At 34.5% G+C, this 17349-nt stretch overlaps 1 protein-coding gene across 1 annotated transcript in view; it reads right to left on the bottom strand.

Moving 5' to 3' along the window:
- LOC145678381 (zinc transporter ZIP3-like) overlaps positions 1–11695 on the bottom strand; it is a 295838-nt gene extending 284143 nt beyond the window's left edge. The window contains exon 1 of the mRNA XM_081748455.1: positions 10242–11695. Coding sequence (XP_081604581.1) covers positions 10242–11559 — 1318 coding nt within the window. The 5' untranslated portion in view covers positions 11560–11695. The remainder of the gene's footprint in view (positions 1–10241) is intronic.
- Between the last annotated feature and the right edge of the window lie 5654 nt (positions 11696–17349).

The following is a 17349-nucleotide window of genomic DNA, read 5'->3' as shown; positions in this document are numbered from 1 at the left end:
TAGCCAATTCAAACAGCAATTAATTCCTTTATGCAGAAACAGTATAGTGGACAGCTGAATTTTGGAAATTATTTTCTTCTTTCTTTATACCTGGATGAATTATTTTGTCCAGTTCCGTTCAGAAGATTGAAATAATTTCATCTGTTATTGTTTTATTTCCTTTTCTAAGATATTAATGGACAATATCTATCTATCTATCTATCTACCTATATATATATATATATATATATCTTTCGCGACTGAAAACATTAAACCTTTTCCTGCTGACGGAACTGATTTTGTCTTCTTTCCAACTGCACCCACTTCTGCCTACTAATTCGATTACTGTTTGGATTCAGGTAAATCCACCCTTGGTGACCAATGTTCTAATTAAAACGGTTTAAACATTGTCGTGAAAATCTCATCTGAATGTGATTTAATCTGCCGTAAGCAAACATGGGACTCATTTTGCCCAAAACTTTCTTGTATGCAATTCTTCATGCAAAATATGTCCGACAGTTTGCTGTTCTTTTTATGCCTATAGTCTCAGCAATTCCACGCACTTTCATACGCCAGTGATTCAATACGATATCGTGCATCGTTCCAAATGTGTTGTTTCACCTTTCTAAAAAGGTATTATTAACTCTTTGACTTCATATTTTATAGACTCAGGGTATATTACATTGCAAGGCATAAAAAAGTGTAGATATACAGTTCAAAGGAATACGAGTTGCAAGTTGTTTTCAACAAATGTGATTGTTTGGAGACATTTGGCGTTGGAAGTCTTAAATTTTCTAAACAATTAGGAAATTTTACAGTCACTAGTAAGGACCTAATAAAAAGAATATTACCCATAATATTAATTGTAGAATGAAATTTGCTGATTATATATATAAAGAGTTAATAAAATATTCAAACCAACTTTAAACTCAGAACTTTTGAATATTACCAATATTGAAGTTGTAGTAATACCCGAAAAATACCTTTAAAATCATTTCTTTGAGTTTTATCTTTCAGGCGACAAAACTGACTGTAACAATTATCGAGGCATTTCTCTTCTGTCAACATCCTATAAAATCCTTTCAAATATTCTGTTAGCAAGATTGACCCCATACGTAGATGAAATTATTGGAGATTATCAGTGCGGATTTAGACGAAATCGATCAACTATCGACCAAATATTTACCATTCGCCAAATACTCGAAAAGAAGTGGGAATACAATACCCCGGTACATCAACTATTTATTGATTTTAGAAAGGCTTACGACTCGGTTAGGAGAGAAACATTATACAACGTTCTTACAGAGCTTGGAATACCGAGAAAGCTAATTAGATTAATTAAGATATGTTTAAGTGAATCCCAAAGTAAAGTCCGGGTAGGAAAATTTTTGTCCACGAGCTTCCACGTCGAAAATGGCCTGAAACAAGGAGATGCGTTGTCGCCATTATTATTTAACTTTGTGCTGGAATACGCCATAAGGAAAATCAAAGATAACAACCAGGGCCTAGAGTTGAACGGCATTCACCAGGTTATGGCATATGCTGATGATGTAAATTTAATAGGGGATGATAGGAGAACAGTAGAAATAAATGCAGAGATATTATTAAACGCTTGCAGGGACATGGGTTTAGAAGTAAATGCAGAGAAAACTAAATACATGGAAGTGCGTCGGGACCGTAATACGGCAAATTGTGGAGACGTTAAAATATTAAATAATACTTTTGATAAAGTGGATACTTTCAAATATTTAGGATCAATATTAACAGAGGAAAATCATATTCACGAAGAAATTAAATGTCGACTAAAAGCAGGGAATTCGTGTTACTATTCGGTTCAAAATCTCTTGTCGTCGCGAATTCTGTCGAGGAATTTGAAGCTTAAAATATATAAAACGATAATCATGCCTGTTGTTCTGTATGGTTGCGAAACATGGTCGCTTACTCTGAGGGAAGAACATAGACTGAAAGTATTTGAGAACAGGATCCTGAGACGAATATTCGGACCCAAGAGGAACGAGAATGGGGAATGGCGGAAGCTTCATAACGAGCAACTACATAGTTTATACGGTTTACCCAACATTGTTAGGGTCGTCAAGTCTAGGAGGCTTAGGTGGGCAGGTCATGCAGCTAGAATGGAAGAAAGTAGAAACACTTTCAAAGTCTTGACTGGAAGACCAATCGGAAAACGACCATTAGGAAGACCTAGGCGCAGATGGGAGGATAATATTAAGATGGATCTCGCAGAGATAGGAATACAAAGTAGAAACTGGATCCAATTAGCTAAGGATAGAAGTCAGTGGAGAGCTTTTGTGAACGCGGCACTGAACCTCCGGGTTCCATAGGCCATAGAGTTAGTTAGTTAGTTAGTTAGTTTTATCTTTCATGTTTTGTACTGCACACTGAAGCAGGCCCGTATCCACGGGGGCAAGGGGGCCGCCCCCCTAAATTCTTATTGCCCCCCTAAAATTTTCACGGAAGGCTTGCAAAAAATCTCGATTAATTCTATGTGTAAACACTAAGAATAAAATGCAATACAAAAGAGATTATTGCAAGAATTTTTCCATTTTAACTATTTGTCGAACACTTCTAAACATATTTTAAAGGAGTTAAAGTAAGGTTTATCAGTCTTCTCGAATCTCGGTATGAAATGACACAATACATATTGAAGCAAGTTTTCCGAAAAGAAGGAATATGTTCATAATACTTCACGCCACAGTTGTAATAGCGATCTGGGAAGTAGGAGACGAAGTGTGAAATGCTTACTGCAAGCCAAATCATAAAAACAGGAGCAGGAACAAAACATTTATATTTTGTCGATTGCAGTAACGGCGGTAGGTTATTGTTATTCTATTGTGTAGTTGTAGTACATACACGCATTGCAAAATCCTCGTCAACAGCAAACCTTAGATTAACTGTGGAACAATTAGTTGGAACAATTACTTGTGAAGTGAATTAAGAGCTCCGAGTTCCGTTAAAGGCGATTGATTCTAGTAAATTATTGTGGTGCGATATGTAAAACAAGAACTGTGGTGGAACATTCACCGAAAAAGTAATGGCTGCAAAGGCTTTCATATGTTTGTTCTCGTAGAAGAATAAAGTTAACCTAAATTACCTTAATTAGATAAGTAACTGAGTAAGTGAACATATTTAACGTTTAAGGATTAAATTCCGGGTTGTGGAGCCAGAACTAGCAAAAATTTGCAAGATTTAGAGGAAAAATTAATTAACAGAATGTTTTGTATTGTACTTGGGGTGGGGGATCCCGTGGAAATGTCTAGTTTTCATATAAAAATGTTGTAAATTGGAACTATTTCTTAGTCGCGTACGCGTAATAATGTTATAATTCAACATGAAAGAAGCAGTGAAGCTTTTACTCGATACTAGATGGGTGTAGCGTTTTACTTACATTAAGAAAAATCCGTTCTCCGGACAGTGGTATATTGTACAAATATACGGAATCATCTTGCTTACTACAAAAATCAGAACGGAGCATACGTTATCCGTATCCTACATAGGCACTGCCCTTAGGTTGGAGGATGTCTGATGTCTAACAGTCTTCCTTATATTACATACATATATGTAGCCCTATACCTTCGTCAGCTATATGTTATATACGCCCATTTGTATGTGTGATCCTGACCGCCTATATTGTTTCATACGGAAAGTATGTATAGATGGAATACTTATGCAGAAGTATTATAAAACATGTGTTTTCAGTTATACGCTTGCTGTACGTTAAGTCCAAACGTACAGGATTTACAAATGTAACATACGATATTACGTACGTACGATATTTTTTTTCTCAGTGTAGCTTTGAATAACATTATTGTATTTTTTTAGCTGTTTTGGTATGTGTCTTCTTGGTATAGTGTGCAGGTGGTTCATTTATTTAAAACGAGTTTAATTTAAGATTTTAAACAAGAACTTACTATAAATATCTTATTTTAAAAAATACAACTGTAATTGTAAACAAGGGAATTACTTCAAAGGTACCCGTCCACCTAATTTTCAACAAAAAACATAATAAAATTTACAATCATCAATTGCTACTGAAGCTTTACTCATTTTATGTTCTGTAACGTTACCTCGAGGGTGGGAGTATGGGGGGAGGAACCACAATTACATATGGAAATCCATTATTAACCTACAGGTGAGACTGGCGGGCCGCGCGGAGCACGGTTGTGAGTAGTTAATGGGGAGTGCGGAGTTAAGAGGGAAGAACGAGCGAAGCGAGAAGCCGAAGTAAGGTGGAAGCACACAAGCAATCAAATTATCAATTTCTTCTAGGTTAATTTTCAAAATTTTCATAAAAACGGACAGGCAACTTCGCAAGTTAACCTTAAACAAGAGCCTAAGTAAAGTTGAATTTCCTTATTTCACAGAAGATCCTCTTTCGTTCTTGATCTTAATGTTAGTATTACATGTGGGACTATTAAAACATTTAAATTTTAATTCTAATTCGTGTACTTAGTAATACCTATTTAATAAAATTTACGTTTTCTTACAGAATGTTAACTTAATGTATGTGTGTAAAGGGAGATAATAGAATTATGTAGAAGCAATATACTTAAACATCCAACAGCAGATATGATCAATTGCCGATGTTACTATTTGATGAACTATAATATGGTTGGCTCGGCCCCCCGTAACTTCTACCGGGGATCCTCTACATTTTTGGGCTGGCTACGGACCTGTACTGAAGGACAAGAAAAATCCTTTGCTAGTGTGGATGGCTATAGAATCAAATTTATGATATTCCTCATGTGAAGTTAAAGCAACTAAAATATTGCCACTTTACTATTTTAGACAACTAGAAAATAATAATGTATTCTTATCTTAATAAACTTTAAATTCGTAGATAAACTGACTTATTATTCATAATACCTGCAGTTGGTGGCGTGAACTTTAAATTCGTAGATAAACTGACTTATTATTCATAATACCTGCAGTTGGTGGCGTATCTGCTAAGAAGGTACTTATGAGAAGTTTAATCACAGCCAATAGAAGTATGAGGGGAGAGAGGGGATGATCTTCTAGTAAACTTCTCCAACCAGGCACGCACCCAGAAATTTTTGTTGGAAGGAGTCCGAGCTTTCCGGGGAGCTGATTCATACATAAGTTTCTTATGAGTCTTTGATCTTTACATTATAACCCAACCTTCTTTAGAACTTCCAACAACATTTTCCAATTCAAGCGGTCAAAAGCCTTTTCTAGATCAATACATACCACACACACCTGTTTCCATTTTTCTATAAACTTTCACCGATTATTCTTAATCATCCAATTGTATCTCTTGTGCTTTTACTTCTTCTGAATTCAGAATTCGAAGTTACATTTTTGCTGCATGAGATATGAGACTATAGTTCTTTAAGGTTAGTGTAAAGGGACAGGTTTTTCCGATAGATGTCACTACAGTCTTCGTATCTCTCCCATGTATTTTTTTACCTTTCACGAAAATTTACAATTTCTTTTACAAATTTCAACGTAGAGACTTCAAATTTTTAGAGAAGTAACTTCATAACCTATTAAAGGAAACAATCCGTGCCGATTTTTTATTTAGAACTTTCTTCATTGTTGTAACAGTTCCATTGTTAAAGGTTTGGATATCCATTTCAACAATGAAGAAAATTCTAAATAAAAAATCGGCACGGATTGTTGCCTTCGATAGATTATGAAGTTACTTTTCAAAAAATTCGAAGTCTGTAAGTTGAAATTTGTAACAGAAATCGTGAATTTTCGTGAAAGGTAAAAAATACATGGAAGAGATACGAATATTGTACTGCCATCTACCGACAAAACTTGTCCCTTTAAACCAACCTTAATCGTCACATCTCTTTTTGTTCGATTTCTTAGCCATCGGTATCATGATCGTCTTCAGGAAGACTTTTGGCCACTCCTCTGTTGCATAATTTTAATTGCAGTGTTGGAACTAATCTTTCTTGCCCTTGTGCCTCATATTCTTAATGAATTCGATTGGATATTATCTATCCCGGTTGTCTTTCTATTCCTAATCTCGGATATATTTGTAGCTTTTTCAAATTCATTTCGAATAACACTAAACCCTTTATTATCCTCGCCTGTTTCACTTTCTACTTTAACAACAACAACAGGGTATATCAGTGGGACATAAAACTAGAAATGTCATTTCATTCATTCATTCATTGTGTGTGAATTCTTCCCACTCTTATCCTACAATTCAAACATTTGAAAATACTCTTGGAAGCGATTCCATTACGTAAATCGGGAAAGAACACAATACATAAGCAAACGAGATAATTCGACTTAGGAAAGACTATTCTTGATTTAATTTTATCTATAATGCTATTAGAACTAGGCAAGCATGAGTAATTCTATCCCATGTGTTTTTTCGTCAATAACTTTCGAACAAATTCACAAATTAGAATAGTTTGCAGCTATACAGAAAATAACGTCCTACCTGCATAAAAGGGAAATGATTTTAAACTGCTTAACTTGTGTCATTTCGACCCATTTTTGTTATACGTTGTGATTGTATAAATCCAACATAAGGGGAAAATCACATTTATATGAATAGCAAGAATTTCTGTACATTTTAGTAACTTTAGAAATGATATAATGCTACATTTCTTTTAATGTAAAATATTGTTTTCATGATAAATCCTAAATTCTAGCCAATCATGGTGGTTTTGATTATCTTTTTTGTTTTACATATTTTCGTTTGAGGTCTTTGTCCTCATGATAGAAAACTCCTACTCCTACTTAATTGCAGATGTTTTCAGCGAGGAAATTACTTAATAGATCAGAGCTCGAAATAACGCAGCTTCCTAAACTCTCAATAATAATAATTATTTATAATGTAAAATAATCTGTTTGTAACGCTAATTCCTAATAGTTAACGCCACCGCTTCTCTACGTTTACTGTCTACTTTTATTTGAAATAACTTTCCCACGATTTTAACCTATAATATTCAGCAAACCGAATTCTTAAGGAACAACAACACCTATTATTATTATTATTATTATTATTATTATTATTATTATTATTATTATTATTATTATTATTATTATTATTATTATTATTATTTTAAAGTTTCATTTTCACTCATCTGTATTATAAAGTTTACTTTCATGACACATCGTGCAACATCTGCTTTAAGTATGTATGTATGCATAATTAACACGATTTAATGTGTTGAATCACTGTTTGTGCCTTATCTACATGAAACAATTTTTAACTTACGAAATGATTCAAGTATCTATTTGCTGTCCGTGCACTTGTATGCTCTTGTACTATACTGTACCAAGTAGTTTTCTAAGGATATGTATTAAATAAAACATGATCAGTCATCATCAAATAGTTTATTTTACACAAACATTTAAAGTTTATGGCTCTCATTCTTGATTCTGGGGCTTACTCTTCAGGACCTAAAACGATTTTGTGCTTTCCTCATAAACGCTAACTTGTCACTGAGAAATAATCATCTACAAAATAATACTTTACACTACGATTATTTCTAGTCTTCCTGCATTGGCATAACTAGAATATTTTCTAGCGGAGTCATGGTACCTTACTTCTCAGAATTGAAAGAACGACCACAGTTTCAGTCTGTGGTCCAATATTATTCTAGGATTCCAACTACAGATCTGCCCGCTGGCCTCCTCTAGCTACGCCTATCTCTACCTACCGTTTTATTAGTGCCAAAATTAAATTATACTCAAATATTAAAATGGGGACGCGGTGGTTCAGTGGTAGAGCGTTCATCTTCAAGCTCGCGCCGTGTGGACTTTGTCGTGGACATACATGGTGGTCATGGGTTTTCTCGGGGTTCTCCCGTTTCCTCCCACTTTCTTCATTCCACCATTTCATTCATTTCTCATCTTCACCGTCTCCTTTAGCCTCTCCGGCATAACCGTTGGACGTAAAACTCAAAGATTTCATTTCCTTTTCCTTTTCAAATATTAAAATGTTAGATGTCACTTAATAAACAAACTTCCTTTGAATTCTTACCAACCTCATAAGTCCTTACACGTTGAATAATTTACTATTAAAATCATTATGTTTATCTTGTACAGTACATGTTGGGAACGGGATTACTGTAAAACAAAATCTGTAAAACTAGGAAATAAAATGCTAATGCGTGCACGCCATTAACTTCAAAGACATTAGTCAATGAGTTAGTCATTTCCGCTCTGTAACCTGCATTCATTTTTTCCTCCAAGTTTCCTTGTTCATCTCTTTAATGAAGACCTTGAACAACAGTGGAGATTTCATATTATTATTTGTTAAAAAAACACGCGCATGATGGTATTTTAATTAGCTTCATTGTGCGTCTTATTAACAATTTGTGTTTATTTATTTTGCAGAATAGTATATACAAAAGATCAGTAACTATATCTAAAAAAAAAAAAAAGTGATAATGTAACTAGTTTATAACTCATTGAATCAATCAGAATTTCCTTACAATGACGATAATGATGAGAGACAACGTGAACATTAGGCAGGACCGTAGGTTGTGGGGGGGGGGGGAAGCGAAACTGCCCCATAAGGGAAGCTTCCCGCCGTTCGAGAGGGGCCCATTTTAAGACAAAATTTTCTTACTTCATATACGATACTAACACGAAATCATAAATGAAGCATCAAACAGGTACATTACATAAACAAAACAGCATACAAAAGGTAAATAAAACAAAAATAAATCGGGGATCCATTTCGATATATATTAGGGGCCCTAGAAATGATATTTATTCTTATGGTTTTGAGATTTGTCAATATTATTCCCTTAATTAATTCAAGTATGGAACGGTCCCACGGTCGCAGACCTTGCTGTGCGAAAGGGCACACAGGGTCCGAGGGTCCTTAAAGAGTAGGAGAGAGGTGGAAAGAGGGGGTCTAAGAATTAGGAAAAAAATGTCTAGGGTTCCCAAATACGTGTATTAATGCTTTCCCCCCCCCCCTCTCCTAGAAAAAATCTAAGTTACGGCGCTGACCTTAGGAAGGTAAAACATAAAGCCGAGATAAAAATTCGTAATAACCTGTTCTGCTCTCCATTGTGTTGCGATTGTGCTACAAAATATATTTTGCTAACTGTTAATGTACACTAGCCTTTAAAAGAAGGGAGAAAGAGAAAAAGGAGAGAAATCAACGATATTATCAGCGAGTTATCTGTTTATGTTCTACGAACTTTAAAGAAGGTATATTTTCCTAAATATAACAGTAGAATAAAGCTCCATTTAATGTAAAGCTGCAAGCAGAGTTTAAGTGTCTTTTCTATTCTTTGTGTTATTGTGAAAAGAAACAGGGGCGTCATTTAAAGGGGGCAGAGAGGGGCAATTGCCCACCCTGAGTTTGAGATTTATATAGATTTTGCCAATAAAATAGTAGTAAATCAGTGAAAAACGCGGAATTTTACTTATATCAAGGGGTCTTGTCCCCCAAGCAAAATCTGAAATGACGCTCCTGAAAAGAAATGGCTTGAATCTTCGTATTTGATTATTATTATTATTGAAAGAAAATCTTTATTCCCATGAACAACATATTACTAAATCTTTCGCGCGAGATCACTAAAGTTGCGGAAGTAGCAACAAAAATAGGCTGAGATGTTTTATAGTTTGGAGAACATTTTTTTAATTTTCTCTTGCACGTTATTTTTTCCTGATGAGATCATTATGTGTTTTAATAAAATTAATTGAAGTAAATTATAGTCATAATTATTTGCTGCATAAGGTATCTAGAAAAGATCGTCTGAGTCAGAAATATGAACACGCTGACGATGTGGTCGTCAGAATTACTTAAGAATAATATTGAAAGACAAACAACGACCTGAGGGAGACGGCAGGATAAATACTGTAAATATTTTTATTTAATTCTTCGAATGGGTAAAAGAAGAAGGAAAGCAGTGATGATTAATCTATTTTCATTAAGATACAGACGGTAACAAAATATAGTTAAAAAATACTCAATAAAATTCTGAAGGAAAATTTTAATAATATTTTTGAATATTTAGATCGCATTATTCGATTATTTTCATACAAAAATTTATGCAATGCTTAACATGCTCGGAGAAATTGAGCTTAACATGTATCCTTGAAACTGGTCTTATAATCTGCTTCTGTTCATGAAAAGTAGGACACACACACACTCACACACTTCACTCACTCACGTACTGGTGCACATATTCTCATAATGTACGCAAGAGCAAATGACATTCTTGCATGTGGGTTGATAGTAAAGGACAATAAACGGGCGGATACGTACACTCAATAAAATAAAATCTAGTACTTACCAATTGCCTGGAGTCCAACCATAATAGCAAAACCGACAAGAATGAAAACTATCCTGATTCCTCCGGATTCAGTCTTTTTCTTCTCACGATCTAGCACTTCGAAGAAAGTAATGTAAAGAATTGTTCCTCCAGCTACCCCTTGTAGAATTGCGATTACCAAAGTCTGCACAGCTTGGTCAGCTGACGAATTTTCTGTAACTAATATCCCAATAGCTACTCCAAGAGGTGAAACAAGGGCTAATGTTACAATGTAGAGCACTAGGTTTAGAAGTTTCGTCCCCGACGTAACAAGCTCAAGGCCAATGCAAAACAGGATAGCGCAAGCGTGTATGGAAACTGCTGTGAAGAGATACCACACGTCTCTCTGGGTCAACTGAAGACCTATAGCAAGGCCTTCGAATATGGAATGAAAAGACAGGGCAACGACCACTAAGAAACTTCGCAACGATCCAACAATGGACTTGTGCTTTAAACTCTCAAGTTTAAGGGCGCGTTTCGGTATCGGGGTATCCAGTGATTGTTGGCTTCTCAATATTGACGCACTACTGTTATTGTTATTGATGTTGCATCTGTTATTTTGGTTCTGTGTATAGATGATAAGTGATTGTGATGGTGGTACGGAAGGAGTTCTTAATATCACTTGTTGCTCTTTGACTGTAGGTGATGATGATTCGTTCTCCAACGATAAAGATGACGCTAAAAGATGAACTTGTGACGTAGAGGGTGTTATTTTAGATGACAAGTTCTTATTCCACGAAACAGCATCCGGATCACCACAGAAAGTAAATCTTTCTCCAGTTCCAACACTGTACACGTACGCACCATTGGCTGTTGCATGGCCCTTATTGTTCCTTCGAGTCCCTTCTTGTTGCTTATGATATTCAGCTTCTACCGTCGAACATTGTTGTTCTGACGAATCATGAACCAAAGACTCGGAATGCACATGACCACCAAATATCCTATGAGCCACTTCTTCAATAACGTACACTAAGAAGAAACCACAACAGATAAATAATTCAGCGAGTGGGAAATCCGTTTCTGGAAGTAAATGTCGAGATTTAACAGCCTCCAGAGATTCGCGAACTTCTGGTATCATATGAATAAAACATGTCGCTAATAAAACACCACCACCAAAACACAAACACAATGAAATTGCCAAGTCAACCTGTCTTTTTCGCCGTTCTACTAATTTATGAGAAACTCCACTCTCGCCCCAAATTTTTAGTTTCTTTGTGATTTTCAGAGGAACAAGACCGAAAAAAAGCCGTAGAACTCCCAATAATGTAAGAACTAAAATTTTAGTTGATACGAGCTCCATGCCGAAATGGCCACTGCACTCTGTATCACCATGCTTCTTTTAAAAATTCGATTGCAGGAGAGCCATCACCCGCGCGTACCAGCTGTTTTTCCAATTAACAAAACTAAACTCAACTACCGACCTACCCGCACCACAGGTAAGGTAATACTGTGTCGACAAGAGACCAGGTGAGTGTAATTTGACGTCACTAGTCACATGACCCAATAACGGCTTGTCTGTGCCAGGAGGGAGAAGAATAGTGGGTTTCTTGTTCCGCTGTTGTGGACGGAGTCGGGCAGGCACATTCACACAAACTTACATGCAAGTAGTATAGGATGCACTAAGAAGACATTATCTCTGTCCCTCTCTCTTTATATATTGTTATAATAAGTTAACATTATTTATATGATTTTAAAGGCTTTCGAATAGTGATTTAAACAAGTTTCTTCTGTTAAATAATCTTTGACTCCAAACTTTATAAAGCAGTTCCAACAGTCTATATGCAGCAGATGGACAGAAGTAGTGTTGCCCATAAGACAAGGAATTTTTAATCTCTTATCTATTCTCGTCTCGAGTCTTTTCTAGTCTTATTTTCGAGATCAGAACGAGATGAGACGAGAACTTTATCTAGTCTCTTGGAAAAACTTGGTGCATACGTAATACAAGTATCGTTAAAATCGCGCAAGATTTACTAGAGTTTTCTTGGAAGAGGCGGACGAACATCATTGGCATAACTAGGATATTTTTCTGGTTGGGCCATGGCTCCTTAGTTCTGAAAGTTGGAAGAATCTTTTAGAAGACCTTGTTATAATATTTTTATATTTCCTTCTGAGTCCCCCTTAGTCCGCACTCATTATCATCTCTTCAAGTTATTTACTTCTCTTAACACGACACTATCATGTAACAATTCAGTGAAAATCTATTACATTAGAAATTTGCTTAACTTGTATATTTCCTATATTCTGTTCTACTAAATAACTACCTAAAATCTACTATAATTATGAAAACTCGTTATTTTTTATTATTGTTTTACTCGTGCAATTCTGAGCGAAAGTCTTTTACCCTTACGTCTAACAGAAACACAAATAAATATAGAAGCAATGACATAATTTAAAATTATAATTTTTTAAAACTCAGTCATAGGCTAAAGATCCGTTTATCCATTTCTGTATTTAAAGTACAGTGTAAAATCTTTTCATTTTAAGTTTTACAATAAATGGGTGCCATTTATTAGTGTTGCGGCTCAATCACATAGCTCTTTGCGAACAAAGAAATAATAATTTTTTATTCACAAGTAAATGTTCTAGGAAGTAACAAGTAAATGTTCCAGGATATTTAAGATACCTATGTATTGCTTCTACATTCTGATGATTTTAATTTATTATGCGCTTCGTTCGTTAAATTTACTTTTATTTGTAAATAGGTCCCCGAAAAACGTCGTGTCTGTGTCTTGCAATATTGTACCCTCTCCAAACTTTCGACACCCTGCACAAAAATTTTTGGGTGCTCGCCTGGTTTATACCTTAAGAATCTAACCACAAATTTCAGTTCATAAATAATAATAATAAGGAAAAGCAAGCAACGATATTGGATAGCGACTTTTGAATGGATGTTATAATTATGTATGTATCTAGAAGACAACAATTGCTTGAGTTTAGCAATTCAAGAATTCGGCTTCTTTCTTTCCTTTCTGTTGTTTTTTAATATACCTTAATAATTTGCTTCCAGAATCTTAATTATTCAAACATTACTATCCTATAAATATAATGATAACAGTAAGACTGGTTTGTTACACATATATGAACAAGAAAAACCTACTACGTCAATAATGTTAATTACTTGAAACAATACAAAAATAATTTACATTAATGAAGCTATCAAATAATAAAAAAAAATGTATATAGCGCAAGTTGAGAGGTCGCAATACTGCCCACTATCACATTGGTCCAGAGATTTTATTACATCCAGGCACTAGACCATATTTAAAAAATGGCTGGGCGGACGAGTATAGACACTATTTAATATGTCGAATGCAAGCATTACTAAAATTGTTATGCGTGAATTGAGATAAATTAATAACATTATTTTCGTCAAGTACAAAAATTCTGGGGAGCGCAACAATATTTGCTTCTCTGGGGGCCGGCCCTCCCTGGCCCCCCTCTAATTCCGCCTATGACGAACAAATGGATAAACGGATAAACATACAAATAGCAATCTAGTCGAATGGTGGAAGCTTTGCTAACGCTCACTCTAATAATAGAATCACTTTTACTTCTTGATTCTCTAGTAAGCACAAAATATAATTTTACTCAGGGAAGTAGTGACGGTTGTGGCCAATTTGTCATTGATGCTTATCACTTAATTGATTTGAAGATGCATTATTTTACGATGGGGGAACACAAACCATTTCACGAAGCAGTATTTTGTAAATACCAAATAATTATACAGATTTTAGTGCATTTCTTTCCACAATATTTTGAGAAAGATGAAACAAAGTGGTTAGAACTGACGATCTTCTTTACGTAAAACCGTATTTAGATGTTTAGTCTGTCTCAATTTCTTCCATTGAAGTTCCATTGTATTGCGGGATGCACAACGTTAAATCGGTAATATAAATTAAGAATTCAGTGTACTTCGGAAAGTGGTCCAGTACACATTAATGGTAAGAGCGGGTTCTTTTCGTATCTGTGTTTCTGGGTTCGATTGCACGAGGAAAAGCAGTTTCGGAGTTAAATTAGCATCCTGAGTCAATCATAAGACTACTTGAATGAAGAAGGAGCGAATTTCCATTCAGGATACTCAAGAGCTCTACATATCGCCCAAGCAAAAATAGTCGGATAGACCATATCCTTACATGTAAAATAAGGAAAGCAAGTTTTAATCTATATATATAAAAGAGAACGCACAAATCCTTTGTGAACTCATCACGCTAATACGGCTGAACCAATTTCTTTCATTTTTGGGGGGTTATTAGGATTTGGACCCTAGATGGTTTTTATCATATCACTTTAATTTTTAATTACCAGTGTCTTGAGATAATTGACCATTCAAGTGTCCATACGTACAAATCCTTTGTTATTAGTTCATCATAGGTAAAAATAAACGTATTTATATGCAACCCGCATGACCATGTGACTCGGCGGGTTAACATAAATGACAGGCGATATAATGTTAACATTTACTGGAATCTACTATGGTTTTTATCATATCACTTGAAAGCGAAAAAGTAAAAATTATCTAATTAACAAGGTTTATTGCGTTCCGGGGTGACCGCAGCGAAGCGGGGTGAACGCTGCTAGTGTATTTATAAAGAAAAGTCTTAAACTATATTAGATTTAAATTTATAAAAAAATCATGCACTTAATTATCCACTCTTTTATTAACAAACGAAAACTAAATTAGAAACTACTTTTTCATGAATTTGTATTTGAACATAATAATTTATTTAATGCTGATTTTGCTTACTAATTCTAATAAACCCATATATACAGGTTGCTACTAAAAAAGAAAACTGATCATGCATCCTGTACAATGACACTTCACTTCAATCAGAATTGTTATTATCTACCTACCTTAGATCTTGTTTATGTTATTCAACCACCTTCTTGACTCCTAATTGTCCTCCTTTCAGCGGCTTCCTAATTAAAATTAGCATTATCCACCTTCTATGACAAGTACTTGCCACATCCATTTTAGATGTCTCGATTGAATCATCCATCGGAAAATGCCTACTGTGGACTTATATGTTATGTAACCTTCTCCATCCACCAGTTTCTACGCCTCTTTTTGTTCTCAATATTATGTAATTCGAGTGCTTCGTACAACGATCTACTGCATTTATGTGCATTTTAAGAATATTTTAATTCGATTCTTGTTTCCTTGGTTTTATCTAGATCCACCATGTTATCTGGAATCAAAACCAAAAGAGCTTTCTCTATAACAAAGTTGATTATGCTACTCCTATTTTTGCTTCAAATTCTCCTCTTTTTATGTGAACTATGAACAGTACTTTTTGTTCCCAACCAAACACGTCTCCAGTTGATAGTTTTGTCAACATTGTATAGTTTTGACAGACCGTTGGCATCGATTCAAGACCATCATTGTTTCACTTAAAAGTTCTTTTCTTTTCTTGTAGGAAGGAAATACCAAGAAAATAATAAAACCTGAGGCAAAATCCGGTCAATTTACCTGCTTCTTTGCTCTTTTCAATTTAAGATATATATATATATATATATATATATATATATATATATATATATATATATATATATATATATATATATATATATATATATATATATATAGGGCTATGTAACGTGATAAATTTTAGAGAACAAACATATATTAACAGGAAAAAAAAGTTCTAGTTCCAAGCCTCCAGTTTCTTTGTATTATAAAAAATATTAAAAAGTACGGGTTTTTGAACCAAACAGAAAACTGTCTATTTTAAGAAATATTACGTACATACGTATGTTCTCTCCTCTTGTGCAGTTGCTAGCGCGCGTGACTTTGATTCACGAGGTGCCGGGTTCAATTCCCGGTGAGAGAGGCTTGTAAGTTGAACACATTACAGTACTTCCACTTTAAAATGTAAGTCCACGTCTCATACAGCCTTAGTGCTGAAAAGAGACACTAAACTCCAACTAACCAATATATATATATATATATATATATATATATATATATATATATATATATAGTCATATGTAAATGCCAGTGTTACCTATGAGACAAGCAATAAAATTGTAGTAGTAGTCTCCACAATCTCTAAGGAGTATTTCTCGTCTTGTTTTGTAAACTTAAGTTTTTGACTTTTGCAAGTGGTCTTGGTAGAATTTTCCAATTATTAATAGGAAATGATGCATTAAGATAACTATTTAAATTAGTATTAATTAAAGAGGATTCATACCTTGGAGATTCCTTACTTAACAATCATACCCAAATGAACATAAAAATCTACAACCAGCACAAAACTACTAGAATTGTTTTCAATAAATCAAATTTTTAGTGTGTATAAAGTGCAAACATATTGACAAAACTTCTGACCTTTTTAAGGCATAATATTGGAACAGAAACAATAATTTACAAATTGATGAAATATTAAACAAATTAAAGCATTGTATTAAATATATATTCAAGTGTAAAGTAGTATCCTTACTTTTTAACATGGAAACTAGATGAACTTGTGCTATCTACACAGGTATCATTCTAATATGAGCATGAATCTGACTCTCACTTCCTCACTATATCTGTACATATCCCTTTAGTCACAAGTGAAGGACGAGAGAACTCACAAGAGGAGTGAATTGCTATAGATAAACATACAGATGTAGCATTTTAATATGTAGAAGTTGGGGTGACAAACTTGGAGAAGTGATAGATGGTGTCAATTGGAAATTTTAAGGAGTTTGGTTTAGGAAAACTAATTTATATATGGTACATATTTACTCTGCCCATGTGTCCATCCATCCAAGAGAGAAAAAGTCTCACGAACTACTAGATGGATTTGGATGAATTTTGGTCAGGATATAGAGGGTCAAAAGCTAGAAATCAAATTTGCTGATAGAGATTATATTAAAACCAGAAGAAGCGGTAGAAATAAACTATTTTCAGTTTCAGCGTTAATCATTATAGAGCAAAAAACGAAAAGCTGTTTTTGCAATCGAATAAGCACCCAAATAATACATTTCTTCATTTTTAAGTCTCCACTAAGACCAGAAATGATAGAAATCATCTACAACTTCTGGTTCCAATGTTGATCTACAGAGAGCAAAAAACCAATAGGCCTAAGAGACAGCAAAAAATGGGTTC

Source organism: Thermobia domestica, chromosome 2 (assembly GCF_964235325.1).
Source record: "Thermobia domestica chromosome 2, izTheDome1.hap1.1, whole genome shotgun sequence".
Lineage (NCBI taxonomy): Eukaryota > Metazoa > Arthropoda > Insecta > Zygentoma > Lepismatidae > Thermobia > Thermobia domestica.
Note: the sequence above shows the minus strand (reverse complement) of the source record. Positions and strands in the feature narration are given on the sequence as shown.